The sequence below is a fragment of the Aythya fuligula genome, chromosome 20, assembly GCF_009819795.1.
Source record: "Aythya fuligula isolate bAytFul2 chromosome 20, bAytFul2.pri, whole genome shotgun sequence".
Classification (NCBI taxonomy): domain Eukaryota; kingdom Metazoa; phylum Chordata; class Aves; order Anseriformes; family Anatidae; genus Aythya; species Aythya fuligula.
This window is the reverse complement of record NC_045578.1, coordinates 3,317,525-3,339,241: the sequence shown is the minus strand read 5'-3', so window position 1 is coordinate 3,339,241 and position 21,717 is coordinate 3,317,525. Positions and strand designations below refer to the sequence as shown.

Genomic DNA, 21,717 nt, shown 5'->3' with positions numbered 1-21,717 from the left:
AGTGGCCACGTTCGCAGGGCTACGTGGGTACCCCAAAAATCAGAGCACCCCCCCTCAGGAGGGCTGCGCAGCAGCACGGGGGTGAGATCAGAGATCTGGGGGCTTTGGGGAGTGTTTGGACACTGGAGAATGTCGATGGGTGTTTTGTGACCAGAGGTATCGTGGTAATTTGCTGGAGCTGGCATCAGCGCTGACCGTGCCGCTCACCGACTGCCGGCGGGGCAGACTGTGCTGAGTTAGGCGCAGGGGATTACATTTTAGTGGGTTTTGGGATCACCAGGGTGTGAGGAGCAGTTATTTCTCTGCCGGCAGGCCGTGCAGGGGGAGCCTTTCATCAGCCCCTTCACGGTGCGAAGCAGTCGCTTGCCGGCGTGCGAGCAAGCTGCCCGTGCCGAGCAGACATCCCCGCCGTGCTGACAGAGCAGGGCCGTGCCGTGGTGCTCATCACCGCCAGAAGACCCCAAAGTCCCCAAAATGTGTCGGGGTAGGTCAGTGCCCTCGGTCGGCCTCCCCTTCCTGCAGCCCTTGGGGACGTCGGGGCCGGTCCCTGCGCCGGGAGGGCGGGTGCTGTCCCCGGGGTGCTGTGCCCAGCCAGTGCCATGAATTGGCCCTGCAGCTCCTATCGGGACAGCTCATGCTGAATTTTAAAACGTGTTTGATGATGGCTGGGGCTAATTACTTAAACGTCCTCCAGGGCTGGTGTAATTTCTAAAAATCCCCTTAAACGCGCCTGCCCAGAGCAGAAGGCAATTACACCCCAGATCTCTGCCAGCTCATCGTTACACACGGACGTGGCTCATGGTCCCTCCGGCCACCGGCGTTTCGGGTGAAACCTCCCGAGTGACTCAGGAGCCCCGGCACCATTTTCAGAAGTCCTTTTGATTCCGGGCAGCCCAATTTCCCCCGGCAGTGCCCCAACGCCTGCCCCAGGCCGTCCCTCCTCTCCCCCAGCGGGGTGAACGCGCCGTGAGCCCATCTCAAGTCCTTCCCTGAGACATTGCTTTGACTGCTTACATTCGGTGCGTTTTATGGATGCTTCATGCAGTAAAAATGGCCAGGGCTGGGTTTTTATGGACCTGCAGGAAAAAAATAAATAAATCACCCGATTTGTGGAAAGCCGGTACTGGTAGGGAACAGGACGAGAGGGCGATGCACAAAGTCCTCGGTCCTGGCCACGCGGCTGTTCCCGTCCCACAGCATTACAGGTCCCCTGCTCGGCACGGGGTTTAGCCGGGGATAATGCCCCAAAAAAGAGGTTATTGCCTTTTTTTTTTCCCTTCTGGCTGCGGGACTTGGCTTGTGATGCCGCCACGCATCCGTTCCCTTTGCTTGGTCCTAGCTGAACCTGTTTATAATTTGAAAGTTACAACAACGCCGTTCTGTGCTCGGAAATTTGTTTTTGGGGGGCGGGGGGGGTGGTGATGTTCCTGCTTTGTTTGCCTTATTTTGCTGTTTTGTTTGCTCGGAAGGCTGTGGAAATGGTGACGCAGCGCGCCGGGCGGGCGGATGTTTATTTTCGGGAGGGATGCTGCGAGGCGGGCGGGGAGGCGATGCTCAGGCTTGGGGTGGGGATTTCGGGGACCAGGTCTGTCCCTGTCCCCGGGAGCAGGCAGAGGGGGCAGGACGGGGCTGGCTGGTGGCGGGGACGCAGCGGCACCTGCGGGAACAGCTCCTGGTGGCCAGCTGGGACTCGTCCTTGCGTCCTCGGCGCCCGGACCCCTCGCTCGGGGATTTCGCCGTGCCCCCGTCCCACCCGCAGCCAGCCTAACTGGTGTAAGAATGGTTTACCCCAGTTTCCCTAAAGCTTAGTTTCCCTCTGATTAGACAAACAACTTCAAGCTGTACATCTTAATTTGATTTGGATAAGCCTATCGCTTGCCATGAAGTCTTTTTTTTTTTTTTTTTTTTTCCTCCCGTTTATTCCCCTTCTCCCCTTCTAAATCCGCTGTCGCTGCTGTTCGTGACCATAACTGATTAAACGAATTACAGCAATATTCCTCCCCCCCCCGAGATGAAGACCCAGACGCATCACTTGGGCCATGTTTGTGCTGCCCCTGGGGGGGAGGCAGAGGGACGAGGGAGCTGCAGCTCGCGCTCGCCGCGGGGCCGCCACCAGCCCCATCCTCTGGGGCCGGCTCCTCAGCACCACCAGCAGCACCGACCTCTCTCTAATAGCAGCAATTTATCATTATAATAATTAGGGTGCTCGGAAACGCGTGCAGGCAGCGTGATCAAAATAAGGCTGCTGTCCACCAGCGCTCCCAGGGGGGCCCAGCAGCGAGCGGTGCTGCGGCCCTGGGCCGTGTCCCTTCCCGGCGGGGCCTCCAGGAGATGCACGGTCCGAGCCCGCTGTCCTGGCTGGGACGTGGGTGGCATCCCCGCCCGCACGGGTGTCCCAGCTCCTGATGGCTCTGTGGCACCCAGCTGCTCGAGGGCTGCCCGAAGCCTGCAGGTGGCCGGGCCCCTCGTCCCCCAGCCCGCAGGACAGGGCGCTTTTGGTGAGCCTTTTGGGTTCCCTCCCCAACATCGTCCCCGGGGACAAAACTCCGCCGTCAGCTTCGCTCGGGCAGGCAGCGCTGTTAAGAAATGTCAGCTGCTTTTAAGAGGATTTTTCTGGGTCAGTGTTGGCGTGGTGCAGCAGAAGCCCTGGCACTCATCGCTCTGCCAGCCAGAAGTGCCCGCGTGGCCCCAGCGCAGCCCCACTGTCCCCTGCCACTGTCCCTGTGCGAGCAGCCAACCCAGGGCAGGTCTGGGACGCAATTTCTGCAGTTTGGTCATTAACATTTCCCTAACGAGGAGTTGTCCCTGCCCTCATTAGCTTGTTTGGTGCCCTGCTGAGTGCACCCATCCCTCCCGGGCACCGGCAGAGATGCCTCGATGGAGACAAGGGGGCCAAACCCCACTCTTTTCCCCCTGCTTTATCCGGCCCGGATTTGCATGCAGCTGACTCCTGCAGGTCGGATGCAGGCGTGAATCAGAGCGGGGCGGTGAGCCGCTTCGGTTCTCGCTTTGACTTTCAGCCCTGCTTTTAAGCAGGGTTTAATCTCGGCCCAGGAGGCACCGGCACCGCGCGCGGGGCTGCCGGGCGGCTGCGGTTTTTGTCTGCGCAGCAAATCGAGTTACGCGCAGGCAGCTTCATTCATATTCCTCGGCTCGCCCTGCCCGGCTCCTTCTAATCTCGCCTCATTAGAAATTCCCCGGCCCCTTTTATCTGCTCGCAGCTTCGAGCACATGATTCACGGTCTGCTTTGAATGGCTCGCCGGCGTTCTCCTCTCCTTTCGCCATCCTTTCTTTGCAGGTTTCAAGCCGGGCTGTGTGGCGCTCTGCATCTCCCCCTCCCCACGTTTTTGGGTGCTGCGGGCGCGATGCTGTAGCTGGTGTGGGCGCAGAGAGCTTGGTGCGGGGCGAGCCCCTGCCTCAGTTTCCCCCGCAGCATCGGCATCACTCTGGGTCGTGTCCCTTGGGTGCACCCCTGTGCAGAGACCTTGCGCTGTCACTGCACCTGTGGCTGGGCCCCACGCAGAGCTGTGTGGGGACACCGGGTGTTGGTACTGCAGGATGGGACATTTCCCCATGCTTATCTCCTCCACCTCATTCTGAGTAGCTGGATATTGTGGCTTGGCTTGAGCCAGTCCATTTTTCCCCTTTTTTTTCCCCATTTTACAGCAAGGGATGGAGCTCCCGGGGCTAAGCTCCTTTTTGGCTGCAGGGTCCCTGCTCCCACTGGCTTTGACCCCCAGGACCCCAAACCCTCTCCTGAGCGGCTGTTTGGGTGACACCCCATTGCCTCAAACCCCTTTGAGACCAAAACAAAAAGGAAAAAAAGACAAAAAAAAAAAAAAACTAACGAGACTTTTGCTTTCTCCCCAAACCGAGCTTGTTGGTGGTGAGCGAGGTGACGGCAGAGCACCCCGTGGCTTTGGTGCACCCTGAGGACACCTTTGGGTGCCAGCTGCTCCCCTGGGTGCAGGGAGAGCCCCTGGGGATGAGGAGCGTGGGGTGGCTGGCGCGGCGTCCTCATGGGGACACGTGTGTCACCCCTTCTGCTCCGCATCCTCCCCCTTGGCACAGCCACGACCCCGTTTGGGCAGGGTGTCCCTCGTGGTGGTGGCCCAGGGCTGGAGGTGACCCCGCTGGATCCGCCGGGCCCGGTGCTGCCGGGACGCGTGGCGCTGGCGCCGGGGTTTGGTTACGGCTTGGCAGCGAGCGCGGGTAGCTGCTTTTTCTGCTCTTGGCAGGGATGAGCTGATTCGCACGTGGGTGTCTTCTGCATGCCTTTGATTTTCTGCTTCTCCTCTTGCTTCTACCCACCCGCGTGCGGGGCGGCTCCACACCGGAGAGATGGGGCCGGGGGCGTGGGCTGCCCCAGCCCCGTGCCGTGCCTCGGTTTCCCCTGGCATCGTGGTGGTGCCGCATCCCGGCGCGTGTCTGTGGGGCAGGGGGACCCAGGAGGAGCAGCAGCACTGACAGCAAGCTGAGTGCTGGCTCAAAACCCATTTCTCTTTCTTTTTTTTCGGCGACGTTCATCATTTTTTTGCCATGAGGGGCACGCGCCATCAGTGCTCCTGTCAGTAACACAACACCTTTTTTTTCTTGTTTCCAGGTGAATATGGCACTGGCAGGGAAGCCTCTAGACGTGACCCTCAGCAGCTCCAGGCCTGAGCAGTGGAACATGGTTTTCCCCCAGAAAGACGAAATCATCACCAGCTTAGTGTCTGCCTTAGACTCCATGGTAAGAGGCCGTGGGCACCAGCGCGCGGCGTCCCCGTCCCCGTCCCCTCCCTCCCATGTTTGCTACTTCCACCCACCAAGGGCATCGCTGCAGAGCAGGGCTGACGGCCCCGGGGCTCTCAGGAGAGGACGAGGAGGAAAAAACCTCCATCACCCAGCCCGTCACGTTTCCCTCTGCCGTGGTAAAGCCCATGGAGCTGCAAAATGCAGCGCGCCCCGTCCCGATGCCCTGCGGACGGGGCTCAGCCCCAGCTCATCCCAGCTGCGCCGTGTTTCCCCATTAATATTTATGCCGGTGTCAGCCGAATGTAGGGGCTGGATTGTGTTTTTTTTTTCTTGCTGTTTTACCGATGTTACCGTGAGCTTTTACACAACAGGAGAACAATGGCTTTTATCTGGGAGAACAAAGAAAATAACTTTCATATCTTTTGACGTAGAATTCCCGGTGGAAGCCTTGCATAAGTCAGGCGTGCTTACATAAACAAGATAACTGGTGGGATTAATTCTCGTGGACCAGAGCTAATCTTATTTTTAACTGTGAGTGTGATCAGGAAGGGAAAGTGCGTGTGTGGCAACAAATACCTAATAAAAAGCAGCGTGCTAAGTAGCCCTCCCCTGTAAAGCCCAGCAGTCAAGGTATTCGCCTCGAGTGCATCTTCAGCTCTGTGCAGGCAGGCGTTTTTCCCCCAAACAGCGATTTCCTTCTTTTTGACCACCATCACCACATTAAAGAGCAGGTTCCCCGGAGCTGACGCACCCCACGTGGCTTTGCTACACGCGTGCCATCCTGTACAGCAAATCGTGGTGTCATCGTCGGGTGCCTGATGAGTGCACGTTGCACAGCCTCCAAGCCTCGCCTCCCACTGCAGGTTTCCTGGTTCCTTTTTGCAGGTTGAGCTTCCCTGAGCAAAATACTTCAAGTTATATTGGGTTCTTGAAAGGAGGCTTCTAAAAAATAAATATTTTGGTGATGTGATTAAATACTCCCTTCCCGAAGAGGCTGAGCAGGAGGTTAAATGGCAGATTGAGTCTGCTTTAAGCCCAAGTCCATCAAAATCACTGCAAAAACATGCAGGGGGACTGCGAGAAGGTGGTGGCCGTGGTGGGGTTTGGCCCACAGGCAGCTGCTTTCCTGCTCCATCCCTGCCTGCCCGCGACTCGCAGCATCCTCCAGCTCACTGGGTTGTGCTTTGGGCCGCCTGCGCTCACTTCTGGTCATCGCTTAAGGATGGAAGTGGGAAAATCCCCAGCTAAATTCAGCGCCGTGGCTGCTGTCCTCATGGCGTTGATGCTTTGGCTTTGGGGATGGGACTCAGGCTGCGGGCACTGCGTAGCAATCAGAATGAAAAATAATAAGAAAAATGCACATTACACGTGTGTTATGTATAGCAGGAAACGCACGTTACGTAAAATGGATTAATGGAGGAAGTTCTTTTCCATCTCTTTAATGTTTTGCATAACTGTACAAGAAGAATCACTCGGCTAATCCAGACTTTGACCATATTAGTGTTCTGTAGCCGAAATAAGATTCCCGTGCTCCTTATTATATTAGGGTTGGTGGAAAAATACAAGTTGTTGGGTTTGCTTTTTTAACAGGAATGTTTTCTTCTAAAGAAATGGTTACTTTTAGGGGAGGAAAAGTAGAAGGTTGGAAATGCTTTCAAACCAAACCAGCTGCTTTTTGCATATCTAAGCCACGTCCCTTTATGGGGTCGTAAAGTTGCCAAAGTGTTTGTAGCGTAGGAGGTACCATAAACACCATGATATTTGGGCCAACACAAGAATATTATTGATGATGGATGCGGGTGGCTGACGCGAGGCACCGCTCCGGCTCTGACCCGGCCGCATCTCCGCAGTGCTCCGCGCTCTCCAAGCTGAACGCCGAGGTGGCCTGCATCGCCGTGCACGACGAGAGCACCTTCGTGGTGGGCACCGAGAAGGGCAGGGTCTTCCTCAGCGCCAGGAAGGAGCTGCAGGCCGACTTCCAGAAGTTCTGCCGTGAGTATCCCGGGCGGGAAGGGGGAGTGTGGCGGGGCGATGCGCTCGGGTTCGTTAATTGTGTGTTCGAGGACGTGCTGGTTGCAGGAGCTTGGTGCTCCGTTAGCTCAGGACCCCAAAATTGCACAAAGAAGCTGTGGTTGGGGGGAATGGGGTGGGTGGGAGCCTTTTCCAATGCATGCCCCGACTCCTTTCCAGCAGCGCATCCTTTGGTCAGTGAGGTCTGGGGCACGGCCGTCTTGGGGAATTCGCAGAAATCAGTTCTTCCAGGGAACAGCCAGGAGCCAAGGGTTTTCTTCTGCTTTTGGAAAGACAGGAACAGTTACGGGGAGCTGAGAATGCTGGTTGTGGGTCTGTTTACTTTTGGGGGACAACAGAAATGGAAGGACACCTTGAGTGTCCCAGGTGCCACCACCCACTGCGCCCTGACCTGCACACGCTGTCCTATATGTAGGCCCTACAAAAACAAACCAAAAGGTGAGGGGAAAGGTGAGGACCTGAGGTTTGGCATCATCCCTATCAGGCCAGCTGGAGCTTGCCCCCAGTGGTGGGAAGGGAGGTGGTTTTGGTGGCACTGGTGAACCCCAAGCTGGGGAGAGGTGACCCAGAGCCCAGAGCAGCAAGCGCGGCCACCACGCGCAGTGGGACATTGGTGGGGGCGAGCAGCCCGCGTCTGCGTGCACACATGGCCTGGTGTTGATAGAAACCATATTCGTGCTTAATCCGTTAGAGAAATTGCTCAAGAACGGTTCATCCTAGTGAAAACATGAGTGCTGTAAAGCTGCCAGGGTCACTGTCTGCTTGGATGATTCGTTGCACATGTGCCGGGCGAAGCGGCTCTGCTCGCCCAGAGCGGTTGGATTTGCGGCACAGCTTCCCCGAGCGCCTCGGCTCTCCCGGCCCTGCTCCTCCATCCTGCTGCAGATGGCAGGCTGACATTTCTCCCCCTGGTTGGAGCCAGCAAAGCCGCCTGCAATTATTCTCCATCTTGATGCGTTTCATTCTGCGGGCGGGTTTTTTCAACAGAGGCATTTCAGGGAAGTTTCCTGCACCGTCCGCTGGGGGTTCTGGCTCCCCGCCGCGGGCAGAAGGCAGGAGAGGAGCTTAGTGGTCAGTGCAAGGGAGCAAAACCTTTAAGTTAAAGACAAACTGTGTCACCCCACAGCTCTTGTTAGCTGATGACTGCAAATCTCACTTTTGGAAGCAGAGCCACAAATATTGTGCTCACTGACCTCCGACTGTCCTGGGTGAGCCTAAAGGTACTGAGGCGCTCAGCATCAGGTCAGAGTTCCCCTCGCCTTTGGTTTAATTTACACCTTTGTGAAAATGGAATTGTAACATCTGGTACAAACCATGAAATCCTGGCGGTGGGCTTCTGACAAAGCGGCTGATACTCGAGACAGGGTGAAATGCGATAACTCTGTCTTGAATTATAAATGGCCGAGGCTCAGCTCCACTACATAAAGCTCTTACAACTGGCATGCATCGTAAAGCATCCCTGGAAATGCCTCTGATTTATAGTCTAGCTGCCCCCTTAGAAAGGATCTGAAATAATCTAAACCAGACATCACCGGGAGATGTAAGAAGCCTCTTATCTGCCGGGCTGTGCTCCTCCGGGCACACAGACCTCACTCGAACGCCCTCATTTATCTGGAACTCTGGCTCAGCCTTTCCTGATTCGCAGGGGGACTTGACAATTATAAGGATTGATGCTAATGGAGGGGTGTTTGTGCCTCGACAGGAGGGAGAGTCTTGGAAGGTGTGAATTTGGGTGGATTTCACCGTGTTTGTAAATTACCCAGGGTCTCCTCCCCATCCCTCTGGCTCCTTAAAAAATAATAAATAAATAATAAAATAAGGGGGGGGAATTAAGGGTCAGGGCAGCAGGTGGAGGTCTCCACTCAAGTCCATGATGGGCGGTCGAGACACTTTGCAGCAGGGATGCAAGGTGCAGTGTGAGAGCAGGGACGAGGAGGGACAGCGTGGGGGTGACACGGGGACACTCCCTGAAGCCACCCACCAGTGGCAGATTGATGCTTACAGTGATTTGTTTTAATTATTATCATTTATTAAGTCATTTGTGCTGGCTATCAGGAGAAAGAGGACACGGGCCAGCCCCCAGAGCTGGGCACGGGGCGGTCACCTGCCCTCGGTGCCGATGTCCGGGCTGAGGTGGCCGTCCTGTTCCTGTGTCCCCGTGTGCCAGGAGGGGAGGGCGAGCTTCTCCTCGAGCACCCACGCGGCAGCCAGGGCTGATCGCTGGCGAGAGCCTGTCGAGGATGATGAAGGAATTAGTCCTTTGCCACTGAAAATCCCTGGTGAATCGGTTTAGCTAGAATGGCAATAATGCACTTGTAGTGTTTAATTTTCTGTGCATTTAGAGACGCAAGGAAGTCGTTGCCGAAGATATGCTTTATTTGAGGTTTAATGGGGGAAATTAGCAGGAAATAGCTGGTATTACTGAGGTACGTGATGCTGAAGGGTAAAAAAGCCTCTGAGAAAGGCGGATTTTCTTTTTTCGGAGAGATTGAAGGCTAAGCAGATTGAAACCAGAGAAAAGAAACACACCGGCCAATTAATCACAACAGCCTCAGCGCGGCTGGGTGTGTAAAATGGGGGTGCTGGGGCGCAGGATGACACTGCTGCCTGTGCCTGCACCTTTCCCTGTGTGTCTGGGGCTGCCAGATGCCATGGTCACCTCTGTTGCTTAAAGGACTTTGCTGACACCGGGGGCTGGCAGGGGGTCCAGAGCCCATGGGACTCTGTGCGTTGGGTGGGCAGGGATGTGTGCTGAAGCCATGCTGACTGGTTTCATCATTTCAAGTGGTCACTGCCAGGTGCTTCGAGGCTGCTGGGGGTGTTGCCTGTTGAAGCTTTTCCCACTGCAGCATGTCCCCTTTTCTTCTCTCCGCCCGCAGGAGTCCAGCAGCGGAGGGAGCAGGAGGCAGAGGCGCAGAAGAAGGCAAAGGAGTGCGGGCGAAGCATGCTCAGGGTCTCCCCGGACCAGGGATCAGACGTGTACCTCCTCAGGAAGATGGTAGAGGAAGTGTTTGATGTGCTTTATAGTAAGAACCTTCACGATTCCATTTGGGGATTTGGATGGCCCCGGGGCTCGCTGCGCTGCCAGCTCCAGCCCGCCTCGGCGAGCGCGCCCCTGCCTGCGGCTTTGGGACCGGTGGCCCCCAGCACGGTGGGACCTGCTGATGGGCAGGGGCTGTGCTGTGCTGAGAGCAGGTCCAGCCTCTGCCTTGGCCCTCTCCAGGCTGGCAATGAAAGGGGCTGTGCCCCAAACGGGTGACAACATGTGCCACAAAAATAAAACCCCACTTTTGGGGGGAGCACCCTCCCGTCAGGCCAGCTGAAGGCTCTGCCGAGGGCTAAATGGGGTTCTCACGTGCGCCTTCATCCCGAACGCTGCCTTACAGCACCTCCTCAGCAGCGTGTGTCAGGGCTCCTCGGGGCCTCGCTCTCCCCTTTCCATGGCAGGCCTGCTTAAAAGGAAAAAGATGACTTTTCTCGCAGGCGGCCCCACAGTCTCAGCTCCGTGAGACGAGCTGGTGCCATTCCAGCGCATGCATCATCCCCAGCAATAAAGCTTCAGCAATTAAAATGTAGATGACCATATGGCTGCTGCTACGTAGCCCGGTGGGTTGCAGAGCTCCCTCTGGGCCCAAGCTGTGGATGCTGGAGCTGTGGCAGTGCCCGCTTCGCGCTCCGGACGTCCCTGATCGGGGATCCACAGGGTTTGCTCCCAGAGTTTTGGGTGTTAGCGGTGAGGATCGGGCTCCTCGTTGTTGTGCAGCTCCACGTTTCAGTGCCTGCTCCTACCTGCACGCAGAGTTTGCTGCTGTTTATTTATTTGAAGCTCACCCCACCAGCGTGCACCGCGGGCTTTGCAGAAGGAAGGGAGGCAGCATCGCTTCCCCCACCTGGGACAGTCAGGATCAGAAGCTGAGGTTTTCTGAAACCACTTAAAGGACTCGGATGAGGTATCCCCATTAAAGGGGGTGATCAAATCCTCTCGCTGCGTTTGAGAGGCTCAGCCCAAGTCATGAGGAAAGGGAAATGCAGAAGAGCCAAGAGAATGAGCCGGGGCTGGCGTTGCAGCGTGGATAGAGCCCCACGCTGAGCCACAGGCTTCCTTTTCCTGCTGCTGCAAGAAAGCTGGCCTTTAAAGCCTCCGGGGAAGATGGCAATAATCCTTAGATAATCCAAATACCTACTTATATGAGAAGCTTGACCAGGGTGCTTTGGCATGGTGAGGGACAGACTAGATGGCCAGTGTGTTAGGGTGAGGCTGGAGATGCAGCGTGCAGGGTTGAGGTGTGGTGAGCGTGTGCGGGGGTTGAACGCGGAGCCCCGACAAGTCGGACACATCCCTGAGCAGAGGGGTTTGGCCCCGGCGTTACCACACGAAGATGTAATTCTGGCTTTGCTGCTAATTCAGCCGCAGGAGCTGTTCCCATCCCCACACCTACCTTGACTCTCCGTCTCGGGAAATCTGCCGGGCAGATGCTCGCCCTCGGCAGCTGCTCGCTCCGCAGAAGGAGCTGTGGCTTGGGGAGCATCTGTTGGTTTGGGGGAGAAACACAGTTTGCCAGCAAGGCGAGCAGTGGGGCCATCGCTCCCGGCACACCCGGGGTCAGGTTTTGCACTGGGGCTGTGATGGGGCTGAGCTCGTCCCAGGGCCATCTCCCTGCTGGCTGACCAGGGAGAAATAGCGCAGAAGACAGAAGGTGTCCCAGGGTGATTCTGTTCCTAATACCGACAGGACTGGTAGAAATTAGCAGTTATCTTTCTTACCCTTTTTTTTTTTTTTTTTTTTATCCTTTCAGTTGCCTCCCATCAACAGGGATTGGAAACAAAAATCTTAGAAAACGCTCAGTCAAAAAGCTCGCATATTCCCTCCAGAGCTGGGTAATCTCCACACCAACAGGATGACTGATTACCGCCGGCTTCTATTAAACAGGCATTAATGATGATTATTGTCTCTCTTTAGCTAAACCGTGAGCCTCTGCGTGGCAGCGCGAGGCTTGGTGAAGGTCACTTTGACAGTAACACATTCCCCATAAAAATGTGTTCGGGGAGTTGTTGAGCTCCGAGTTGATAAGGAGCCGCTTGGGCACGGGGAGCGTCTCCCCCCGCCGCAAAGAGAGGCGCTGGTGGGAGGTGGAAAGCCGCTAACGCCGGCGCATCGAGGCAGGGAAGCTGCCGGTGCCTCCCGAGCCTGCAGAAAGTGTTCTTGCAGTGTTGTGGTTCAAAGGTTTGGTTCGAAACTTCTGTTATTGGCTTAATTAAAACATTATCCATCTCGGCTATAAGGAACCTTGATGGCTTGTGCAAGTCACACATCATTAGTTATCATGCTTTGCTTCAAAGAACATGTTGAAGAAATCACTTTTAATAAGGACTTGCTGACAGTGCCACAAGATTTCCAGGGTTCCTGTGAGATCTTTTGTGTTTGTTTATTTATTTATTTATTTTTCAAAGAGAGAAAAAAAAGAAACCATTTGAAAGAAAATCACCAGTATAAAATCCCAACACTCTTTAAATGTCCCACAGTCTCCTCTGCTCCTCAGCTCGGTGCTGCGGCCTGGATGGAGACCCCATGGGGCTGGAGATGGAGGAGCAAAACCTTGCCTTGCCACACAGCCAGATGTTGTGCATCTGGCTGCTGGTTTGCCAGACAGGTCACATTCATGCACGGCTGTTCCTTCTGCTTCGTGCTTGGAGCACCAGGTTTATTGGTTGCAGTTGGTTGGGTTGGTTTCCAGAGTAATTGCTCAGGAGAGAGCAGCTCAAGGGGCTTGGCGATTTCCCCCTGAAACACTTCAGCGGGGCCTGGTTTTGTGTCCTGTCTGGGATTCAGGCTGCCTCAAGCATCCCAGCTGTGGGGACGCGGCCTCTGTGGTAATTTTAGAAAATCTCCGCAGAGCAGCGATGCTCTCTGGTCAGCCTTCACTGCTGGGGAAGGGTTTGCTCCTGTTTGCTCCCAGCTATTCGGGGAGGTTTAGCTATCAGAGGTACTGGTTGTGTCACCGAGCCAGCCCCATGCATCTGTGGGATTTTGGGGCTGCTGAAGAGGATCGTGCAGTTGAATGTACTGATGTTCGCTCTGCCTTCCACCTGAGGACTGGAGGGAAACTGCTGGGGGTTTTCTTCTTATCTTTCCATGTGCGACGAGGCTGCCTGACAGCAGCAGGGCTCAGAGTGCTTTCTTTTTTTTTCCAAGAGGTAAAACAAGAAAAAAGGCTGAAAATAAGATTTGCAGAATATTTCAGTAAACATGAGATAGAAACCCACACGAGCCCATCCTCCTCCTTTGTCAGCACTCGGCTCCCTCTCCTCCTGCTGGTGACCAGATCCCTCGCTGCCACGGGTCCACAGGGACGCCGTGGGTGAGCCAAGTGACCCCAGTGAGGGATTTCACTGTGCAGCCCCAGAGAGGAGACATCTGCTTGTTGGCTTTTGTGAGATTTTTAATAATTAATGCTTTGAAAATTCTAAAGATCCTTAAATGCTAAGCACAGAGGTAGGAGATGGCTTCCTTCACCTACCTACGCCTAATGGTGTCTCCGTTGGGATCTCACAGCAGTGCCCGTGGTCGTGGTTTTGCTCTCGTATTTGCTCCTTGAACCCTCCCTGGCTGCAGTCCGGAGGGTTTGGGGGTCCCTGCCCTGTGTAACTCTGCCCTTTCCCCAGGTGAAGCGGTGGGGAAGAGCAGCGTGGTCCCCTTGCCCTACGAGCGGTTCCTGAAAGAGCCGGGACTGCTGGCGGTGGCCGGCTTGCCTGAGGGGATCAGCTTCAAGAAACCTATGGAGTACGACGTGAAGTCCCTGATGGCCATTTTAGAGCACAGCCACAGCATCCGCTTCAGGCTAAAAAGGTAATTTCAGGGATCCCGGCGGGGCTGGAGGGGGGGCAAATCCTTGGTGTTTTGGGCCCTGTAACACCGGTGTGTGCTGGGGCTGCTGCTGAGCACAGCCGTGCCCTCCCTGTGGGAGGACCCTGCCAGAATTTTAGCTGCGGTACACTAGGTGCTTCCTTGTCTCCAAAAAGGTTTCCAATGTAAATGTTTCAGGCTCCTCCCTAAGTGTTTTTACACCAGCTGATGAGGGAGGCTGGGGACAGTGGCGGGGCCAAGTCCCCTGGCTGTTGTGGCCGCATTGTCACAAGGGGCCTGTCGGTTTGGGATGCGTTTCCTCTGAGCTCGCCTGAGTTGAAGCACCTTGGATCAATTCAGAGAAATGCTGAGCACTTGCAAATACCTCCTTTGAAGGCTCAGCACTTCTGGAAAATCAGGCTGAGATAGCTAAAAGTAGGACACGCAGAATTTGAGCTGTTTGGGTAACCGTGGCTGCCTGTCTCGTGTGAGGCATGTGTGCTTCCTTGCTAAGAAATGCATCCTTGGGCTGCCTGAGGTCCCAGGGGAGCGTGCCGTGAGTCCTTGGTGCTGAGAAGGGCAATACAGTGGGTTGGTGACAGTCCCACAAATTGTTTTACTCCTTAAATGCACCAGGCTATGGAGCTAGACAGCTTTGCCGGAGCTGTAAACATTTTGAACTACCATAAGACTGCCCTGCTCTACTTAAAGAAGAAGGAAATGATGCAGGTGCCTGAGGACGCTGTAGAAGGCTGGGTGGCTGCCTTAATTTTTGAAATAATGAGTAAAAAGGAGCCAGGCAGCCCTCAGTGTACACCTCAGGGTGTCCCCTCCTGGGCATGGCCCATCTGAAGGCTCTCCTGTCCCCTTCCACATCTCTGCTCATCCAGCTTATTTACTGTACTCTTGTCTGCCCTTAACATTAGCAGATGATGTGGGCAACTCCCAAAGCCTCTGTCCCCACAGTTTGGAGCTCGGCACACCCCATCTTTCTCTGAGCACCCTTGCTTTGAGCAGTTTGCCCCTTTCCAGACGCTGGGTGTTGGTGGCAGGAGCAGGACAGCAGCTCCTGGCACACGTAGGCCGCGGTGCTCAGCGCCCAGGTCACCATGGACCCGAAGGAACCTGTTTTTTCCTCTTCTTCTCCTTTTTTTTTCCCTTCAGGCCGGCGGACGAGCCCAGCAGAGAGCCGAACCCTAGCGTAGACTTGACTTGTACCTCCCTCGCTCCCAAGGGCAGCCGGGATGCTGGTGCCAACGGCCACATGGCCAAAGCCTCCGGGCAGGACGCTCCCTCCGCCGTAGCTGTGACCAATTTCTTATACGGTGTCTCGCTGCCTACGCAGATTGCCGTGGACCTAAAGCAAGAGGTGTCCTCCGGTCTGCACGGGGCGACCGCGGCCAGCGAGGCGCTGCTGCCCAGGCCCTCAGGAGAGCTGAAGGTGCCTTCCTCACAGGAGTACAGCGACTGCTGTGGTAATAGCCTCGAGTTTGCTCGCAGACGAGGGCCTGGTGCGAAGCCCCACAGAGCTGAAAGGGGAAAGATGTTGTTTTTTTTGGGGGCGGGCTGGGTTGGGCTGAAAAGCGGCCTGCTGAAACCTGTGGGGTGTGTGGGGCTGGCAGGGTGTGACTGGAGGTTGGACCCCAGGCTGTGGCAGCACAAATTGGTAATAAAATTGGCCCTGGTGCTCACACAGCCCTTGCAGAGATGAGGAAGCCCCCGTGGCACTGTCCCAGCCCTTCTCTGGGTTCCCTCTCTGGGTTTGGGGGGGACACGGTGTGGCCAGGACCCCACGGGGTGGTGAAGGGCAGAACGGGTGAAGGAGAGCTGGTGGGGTGAGGGACATGGCACAGCTGCCCAGCCCCGGGTCACTGTCACTGGTGGGGACACCTAGGAGCTTGTTGAGGTGCCCAAAGCATCGTTCGGGCTCTTATCAGCCCTTTCTCATCTTCCCTCATGTCCAGGACAGAAATCGGCCGTCTCTGGGGGCCCTCTCATCCAGAATGTGCACTCGTCCAAGCGCATCCTCTTCTCCATCGTCCACGACAAGACAGGTCTGTGTCCCACCTCGGAAGCAGCCATTGGGCACCTCTTTGGGAAAGGTTCCCCCACCCGGCCATAAATAGTCTCCATCTGTCCCCGTGGTCTGCAGGGACCCTGCAGTGCCACCACAGATGGCAGGGAAGTCCTAGCCCCGTGTTGTGCATGGGGAGCCGGCGCACGGCTCGGGTGAGGCTCTTTGCCCAAGCTGCCAAGGGCAAACAGGCGCCGAAAGCTTTGCATGGTTTCAAAACAACTGGAACCTGCTCACCCCGGCCTGACTCTGCTGCAGTGCCCAAGGCAGGATCAGTGCGAGGAGGAGACTGCCACTTCCCCACCTCAACCCCACCCCAAGGACGTGCAGCCTAGAAATGCTGACGTGTTTACGCCAAAACCCTCGCCTCTGTGCTTAAAAAAAAAAAAAAAAAAAAAGGGTGGGAAAGTTGGGAAAGAGAAGGCATGAAAAAGCTCCTTTGTGAAATGGCAGTGCCTTTCAAAGGTTTGTTTCAGGTAGAGCTTGCTCTATCCCGGAGGGTCTTTCATTTCAGGGTTGAGATGTTTTATGGGGTCATTTCTCAGGAATCTGTTTTGCACATGCACAGCTGCAGAGGAGCTTGCTTGAGGCTGGGGATGGGGAAGCCCAGACCTTATCTGCCAGCCTGGCAGAAGCCGCTCAGGAAGGGGGAAATAATTATTTTTAAAGCAACAAAGTCTTGTTCCTGGTTCTCAACACTTCGCGCGAGAAAAGTGCATCTGCTGTGTATGAACCATATGGAAGTTCCTTATTTCTTATATTTTGTTTTGATAGATAAGTGGGACAGTTTTATAAAAGAAACTGAAGATATCAACACCCTTAGGGAGTGCGTGCAAATTCTGTTTAACAGCAGATATGGTGAGTAGGAGTTAATATCCCATTATGCATCTGCAGCTCTTGTGGTTTGCATATCATTATATAGCAATCATTTTTGTTCCCTAACACAGCAGCAGGAGCCATATGCTAGAGCTCCCTTCTCTTCTTAACACATTTAGCCCAGCAGCTCCCAGTCTGGGTGTCTGTTGAAGGTTATGTCAATATTTCCATTTGGAGTCCCTCCGTCGAGGAATTTATAACTTGGACGTAAAACAGCCTGGCCTGGAGCGTGGCACGGCCAGGTCAGCGCCCGCTGGCACTGCGGGTGAGGGGGAGTGGTCGCACGCAGCCGTTTTAAATTAACATGGCAGGAAAAAAAAAAAGGCAGATCATTGCTGTTGCTGCTTTTTGTCCGCTCACAGAGCTTACGAGCATCTTTGGCACTGCCCTTGCCACGGGCAGCACTTTCAGGTTAGGTCCCTGGAGGTTTGGGCTTGGGAAATGGCTCACAAATGGGCTGACAGGCTGGGGCTTGTTGCCTGTGACATCCTCATCAGGCCGTATAGCTGGGGTTTTATGTGAGCTGTGTGACTGATAACCTATATATGAGCTGTGTGACTCGCGAGCTGTACTGCTCAGAGACCTGCTGTGGGCCAAGCAAGAGATAAGAGAACAGGAGGCACACGCTCTGCTTTTCACACCAGCTTGAGTTCAAGCCCTTTCACCTTCATTTCATCATTCGCAAAAGAAAAAGCGTGCACTGCAGTGAGAGCCATGTGTTCACCTTTCAGCCGAAGCCTTGGGGTTAGACCACATGGTCCCTGTCCCATATCGGAAGATCGCGTGCGACCCTGAGGCAGTGGAAATCATCGGCATCCCTGACAAAATCCCCTTCAAAAGGCCTTGCACCTACGGCGTCCCCAAACTCAAGCGGATCCTGGAGGAGAGGCACAACATCCACTTTGTCATCAAGAGGTGGGTGGCGAGGCGGGTCACGTCCTCCCTCCACGGGAGCTGCTGCCTGTCGGGAGCGGGCTGCTCTCCGTGCAGTCCCCTGGCATCAGCTCGGCACCGATGTGCTCCACGTTAACAGGGTAATTACAGCACATTTGGCTCGCGTTTTGGCTCGCTCACAGCACATTTGGCTGGTTGGGTGCCTTGGGAGCACTCCGTGGGGACACAGCCATCCCCCCGACAGGGGGCTGCATGCGCCTCGAGGGGACCGGGAATTTAAGCTCTGTTCCCTCTATGCTCAGAGGGATTGCTTTTACACCCAAAACTCATTTTAATCTTTGTTATGGAAAAGAGTTAAACAGCTATTGGACAGAGTTTCCCTCCCCCACTGCCTCTTCCAATTTCCATCCCTTTCCCTTTCTGTGAGCATGCCACGGGGTGTCTGTAGCACCATCACCCAGTCACCCTGTTGTAAGCCCATTCGGACATTGCTGGTGCCTCTCTGAGCATTCGGGTGATTCGTTATTCTGAGGTGCTCCTTTGTGGACATCCCATGTACACAACCACATGGATGTATCACATACGGGCAGGGTGCTGGGTCCTGGTCACTTTTTTTCTGCTGGAGTAGGAGGATTGGAAGCTTCTGCTTTGGTCCCGTCATTTTCTGGTAAAGCTAGCCTGTAGCAGCCTCATTTAATAAGTTAATTGAATGAAGAGAATGACTTATACACAGATTTGAAGGTGCTTCAGTTAAAAAGCGTACAGTGTGAGATTGCTTGGTTGCACAACAATCTGAAAGGCTTTTTTTAGGGAATAAATAAATTGACTATTTTGACTTGCTTTAATGCTGCTCATAAATAAAACCTAAAAGTCAGTCATTAGAAGCACCTATTTCTAATCCTTTTTTTTTCCCTTCCCTTCTAGGATGTTCGACGAGAGAATTTTCACAGGTATGTTCTCTGTGCCTTTGGATTTTATTGCCTGCAAATTGAAAGATTATCCAGGGGAGCAGAGTTGAAGTAACATCATCTGTAAACAGCAATAGTGCAGGGCTCACCGTTGTGCTCGGTGAGGAGAAGCCCAGGCTGTGTGCCGTGCCCGGGGGCGATGAGATTGCCTTTGCCCATGACCAGAGCACTGTGCACCCCCAGACAGTGGCTTGAAGTGGGGAATACCCGGGGCACGAGGCTGGGTTGCTCCCTGCACCCAACTGAGCTTCAGCTGCAGGCAGCACGTGACGTGTTTCTGTGCTTTTGTGAGGGAGAAAAATCGCTGCTGGGTTCCTCGTTGGTAAATTATCCTCTTTCTTTTGTCTGGAAGGTGCTAGCACCATCCAGTCGCCGACTGGTTTTAGAAGAAAAACGCCAAAAATCAATCTGATCAGTCACAAAACCCTGGGGGGATTCTTCTGCTTTCTTTTCCCCACGCTTAATCCTGCTCGCTGGAGATGGAGCAGCCACGTTAAGTGCTCCTCGTCACATCAGGGCAGGTGTTGGGGAGCTCCCAGCTCCCTCTCAGGGCACAGAGGAGCTGGCTCCAGCGGCTGCCACGTCCCAGCCTGGAAATTGGGGAAGGTGCTGCAGGAACGGCACCGAGCGCTCCGGGTTAATCGCCCAGCCCTGCTCCCAGGTGTCCCGGGCTGGGCTTGCAAGTAAAGACGTGTTTGGGGTTTTCCTTTCTTTCCGCGTGCTGGCAGCATCCCAGCCACCACCTGACATCTCCACGGGATGGATTAACCCCTGTGGCACCACGACAGCACCCCAGGGGTGCTCACAGAGGGAAATCCCAGCAGAGCCTGGAGGAGGTCCCACCTCCACGGGTGGTTTCTCCATCTCCAGTCCCATTCATGATTTTCTTTGCTCAAGAAAATGATTTTTAAACCCTCGCCCACCCCTAAGGGATGGAGCTCCGAATCACTTCTTGGGCGCTTGGATTTTCCTTGCAAATCCATCAGTTTGCCTGATGTCTTGGGGGAGGCATCGCGCGCAGCCTCACACGGGGCTGATGGAGCAGCTCCTCCCTGCCCACGCTCGAGAGCTGCTGCTGGAAAGCTCCGTGCTGGGAGCTCGGGGTCACTTGGCAGGGAGGTGCAAGTGGAAATGAGGAGACTGGGAAGCAGATCCAGCACGGCTGGGGCGGGTGGCAGCCCCCCTCTTCCCTGCCCGCTCCCTGCAGGGCTACCAGAAGCAAAACACATTAAACCTGTCTTTCTGCGATTCGTGTCAGCACTTCTGACTGTGCAAAAAAAAGCATCTGCTGAGTCAGGAGGTGCCATTTTTGCAAAGACACTTTTTCAGCGCAGAGCTGTATTTTAACTTGCCGACTATAAAGCATCCCAAAGCTTCCCCATACAGTTTTACTCACCCTTTAATTAAAATACCCACCACTGCTAGGAAACCTATTTTTGCTGCTCCCCTGGGTAGTAGCTTAAGGCAGGCTTCGTTGCTGCAAGAACAAGATTTGGTCCATAGAAAGCACAAATTAAAAGGAGCCTTTTGGACTGTCGGTAGATAAATAGTGTCTTTATGGCTCTATATTGCTGCTGGTCCTATTGCCGGAGCCCTGCCCTCCCATGCAGGCTGGATCCTAAAGGAAAAAGGCTTCATTTTCCCAGCGACAGGATGTGTTTTGGAAGGGTGGGGATGTCGGGATGGGGCTTTGGGACCAGCCAAGAGCCTTTTGCAGCTATTTAACAAGACACCTACAAGATTTCTGCAGCCTGGCGGCATAATTTCATTCCCTCCTTCCCCCAGCACTAATCCTTCAGCTCTTCCTTCACCTTCCCTGCCTGATTTTCATTTCCTACCCTGTCATCAGATCACTCGTTTCATCTCCAAGGTCATTGCTGAGGCTTCGTTTCAGCTCCTTTCAGGCTGCTGAGGGACACGGAAGGGAAAGGGGAGGTTTTGCAGGGTGACCCGATCCTTGTGCCCCCCTGCAGCCCATCCTTTCTCCCGAGCTGCTTCCCAGTCCCAGCAGCCAGCCCCTTCGGGTGGTGCTCAGCAAGGTTCCCCAGCACACACCGAGTTTTGCAGGGGTTTAATCAAGAGCCGTGCTATTATTTTGACATGTAAACCCAATTAAATCTGCGCCTTTCTCTCTGCAAACAGACAGCTCTTGAAAACCTGTCCCTCGTCCTGATTTTAGCTCTGGGACTAGAGAGGGGGCACGTGGAGGTGGAAGCGCTATGTTGCTGCGTGTTTACCTTTCAGGTTGCTAATTCTGGTTGCTAATTCTGGTTTTGTTTTTAATTCCAAACCCGCCCTGCGCACCCGGCACCAGGAAGTAAATTTACCAAAGACCCAACCAAGCTGGAGCCCTCCAGCCCCCCCGGGGAGATCTCCCCCGAGCCGCACCGCGGGGCCGTGCTGGACCTGGCGGGGACGTCGCAGGCTGGCAGCAGGTAAGTGGCGTTTCGGTGTGCCTGTGCCAAAACAGTGAAGTTTGGAGTCACTGTTTTTGTAGAAAAGTGGTGAAATGGGTGCCGTGCCCGGGCAGGCTGGCATTATCTGCAGCAGCGATCTCAAGTGTTAAAGCATGGCCTAAGGATCCACCCTCAGCCAGCACCATAACAAACCATCCTGCTAATTAGGTGTTATTTGTTTATAAAGCTCACCAGGAGACTAATAGCGGATTAACCAACGCTTAATAAAGGTGGGGTTGCAGAGTTCAGCAGGTCACTAGGGTTTTTGTGTCTCTGCCTCTGGCACGACCGGCAACCGGCTGTGCCACGAGCCCCACGGGTCCATAATGTGCCCGCAGCACCTACAGAGCGTGTGGCTCTGCTCCCCAGGCCGTGCTGGGGGATCGGGCAGATGTTATTCTCTGTGTAGCCCCCGTTCCCTTCAATTTTGCTTCACCTGACCGGCAGCAACAACGCTAGCCCCAGCGTTTACCTCTCTGCCAAGTTTCCTGGGGTGCCTTTCTGCAGGGGGTTAGGAGGGAGGTGCAGGAGCTCCCTACAAGCCCTGCACAAGGTCTTGCTGCACATCAGCTATTTAAGCCAGGGCTGGTGGACCACGTTTGAGTTTTGCCAAAGGAGATGGTTCCACAGGTGAGCAGATTCACTGCGGATGGTTGCAGAGAGGCAGAGCCAGCTGTAGGCATCTGCGAAGAGCTCTGGCTGGGCTGGCTCGCTTGGCCCAGGTGTGGTTGGTGTACTGGCTGCTATTGGACGCGGATTGATGTGATCAGTGCTAGCCCCAAAGGAGAGCATCCCCAGAGGCTGCCCCCATGCTCGGGGGGCAGCTCGTGGCTGCT

The 21,717-nt window shown here is 54.9% G+C and overlaps 1 protein-coding gene across 5 annotated transcripts in view; it reads left to right on the top strand.

The window, feature by feature from the left end:
• The window catches only part of GTF2IRD1 (GTF2I repeat domain containing 1), a 56,645-nt gene that overhangs the window by 12,796 nt on the left and 22,132 nt on the right, over positions 1-21,717 (top strand). For all 5 annotated transcript variants that reach the window (XM_032201116.1, XM_032201113.1, XM_032201115.1 and 2 more), the window contains exons 2-11: positions 4,605-4,733; positions 6,589-6,730; positions 9,649-9,795; positions 13,433-13,616; positions 14,778-15,088; positions 15,578-15,667; positions 16,462-16,545; positions 17,295-17,478; positions 18,382-18,407; positions 20,740-20,860. In XM_032201116.1, coding sequence (XP_032057007.1) covers positions 4,611-4,733; positions 6,589-6,730; positions 9,649-9,795; positions 13,433-13,616; positions 14,778-15,088; positions 15,578-15,667; positions 16,462-16,545; positions 17,295-17,478; positions 18,382-18,407; positions 20,740-20,860 — 1,412 coding nt within the window. In that variant the 5' untranslated portion in view covers positions 4,605-4,610. The remainder of the gene's footprint in view (positions 1-4,604; positions 4,734-6,588; positions 6,731-9,648; positions 9,796-13,432; positions 13,617-14,777; positions 15,089-15,577; positions 15,668-16,461; positions 16,546-17,294; positions 17,479-18,381; positions 18,408-20,739; positions 20,861-21,717) is intronic.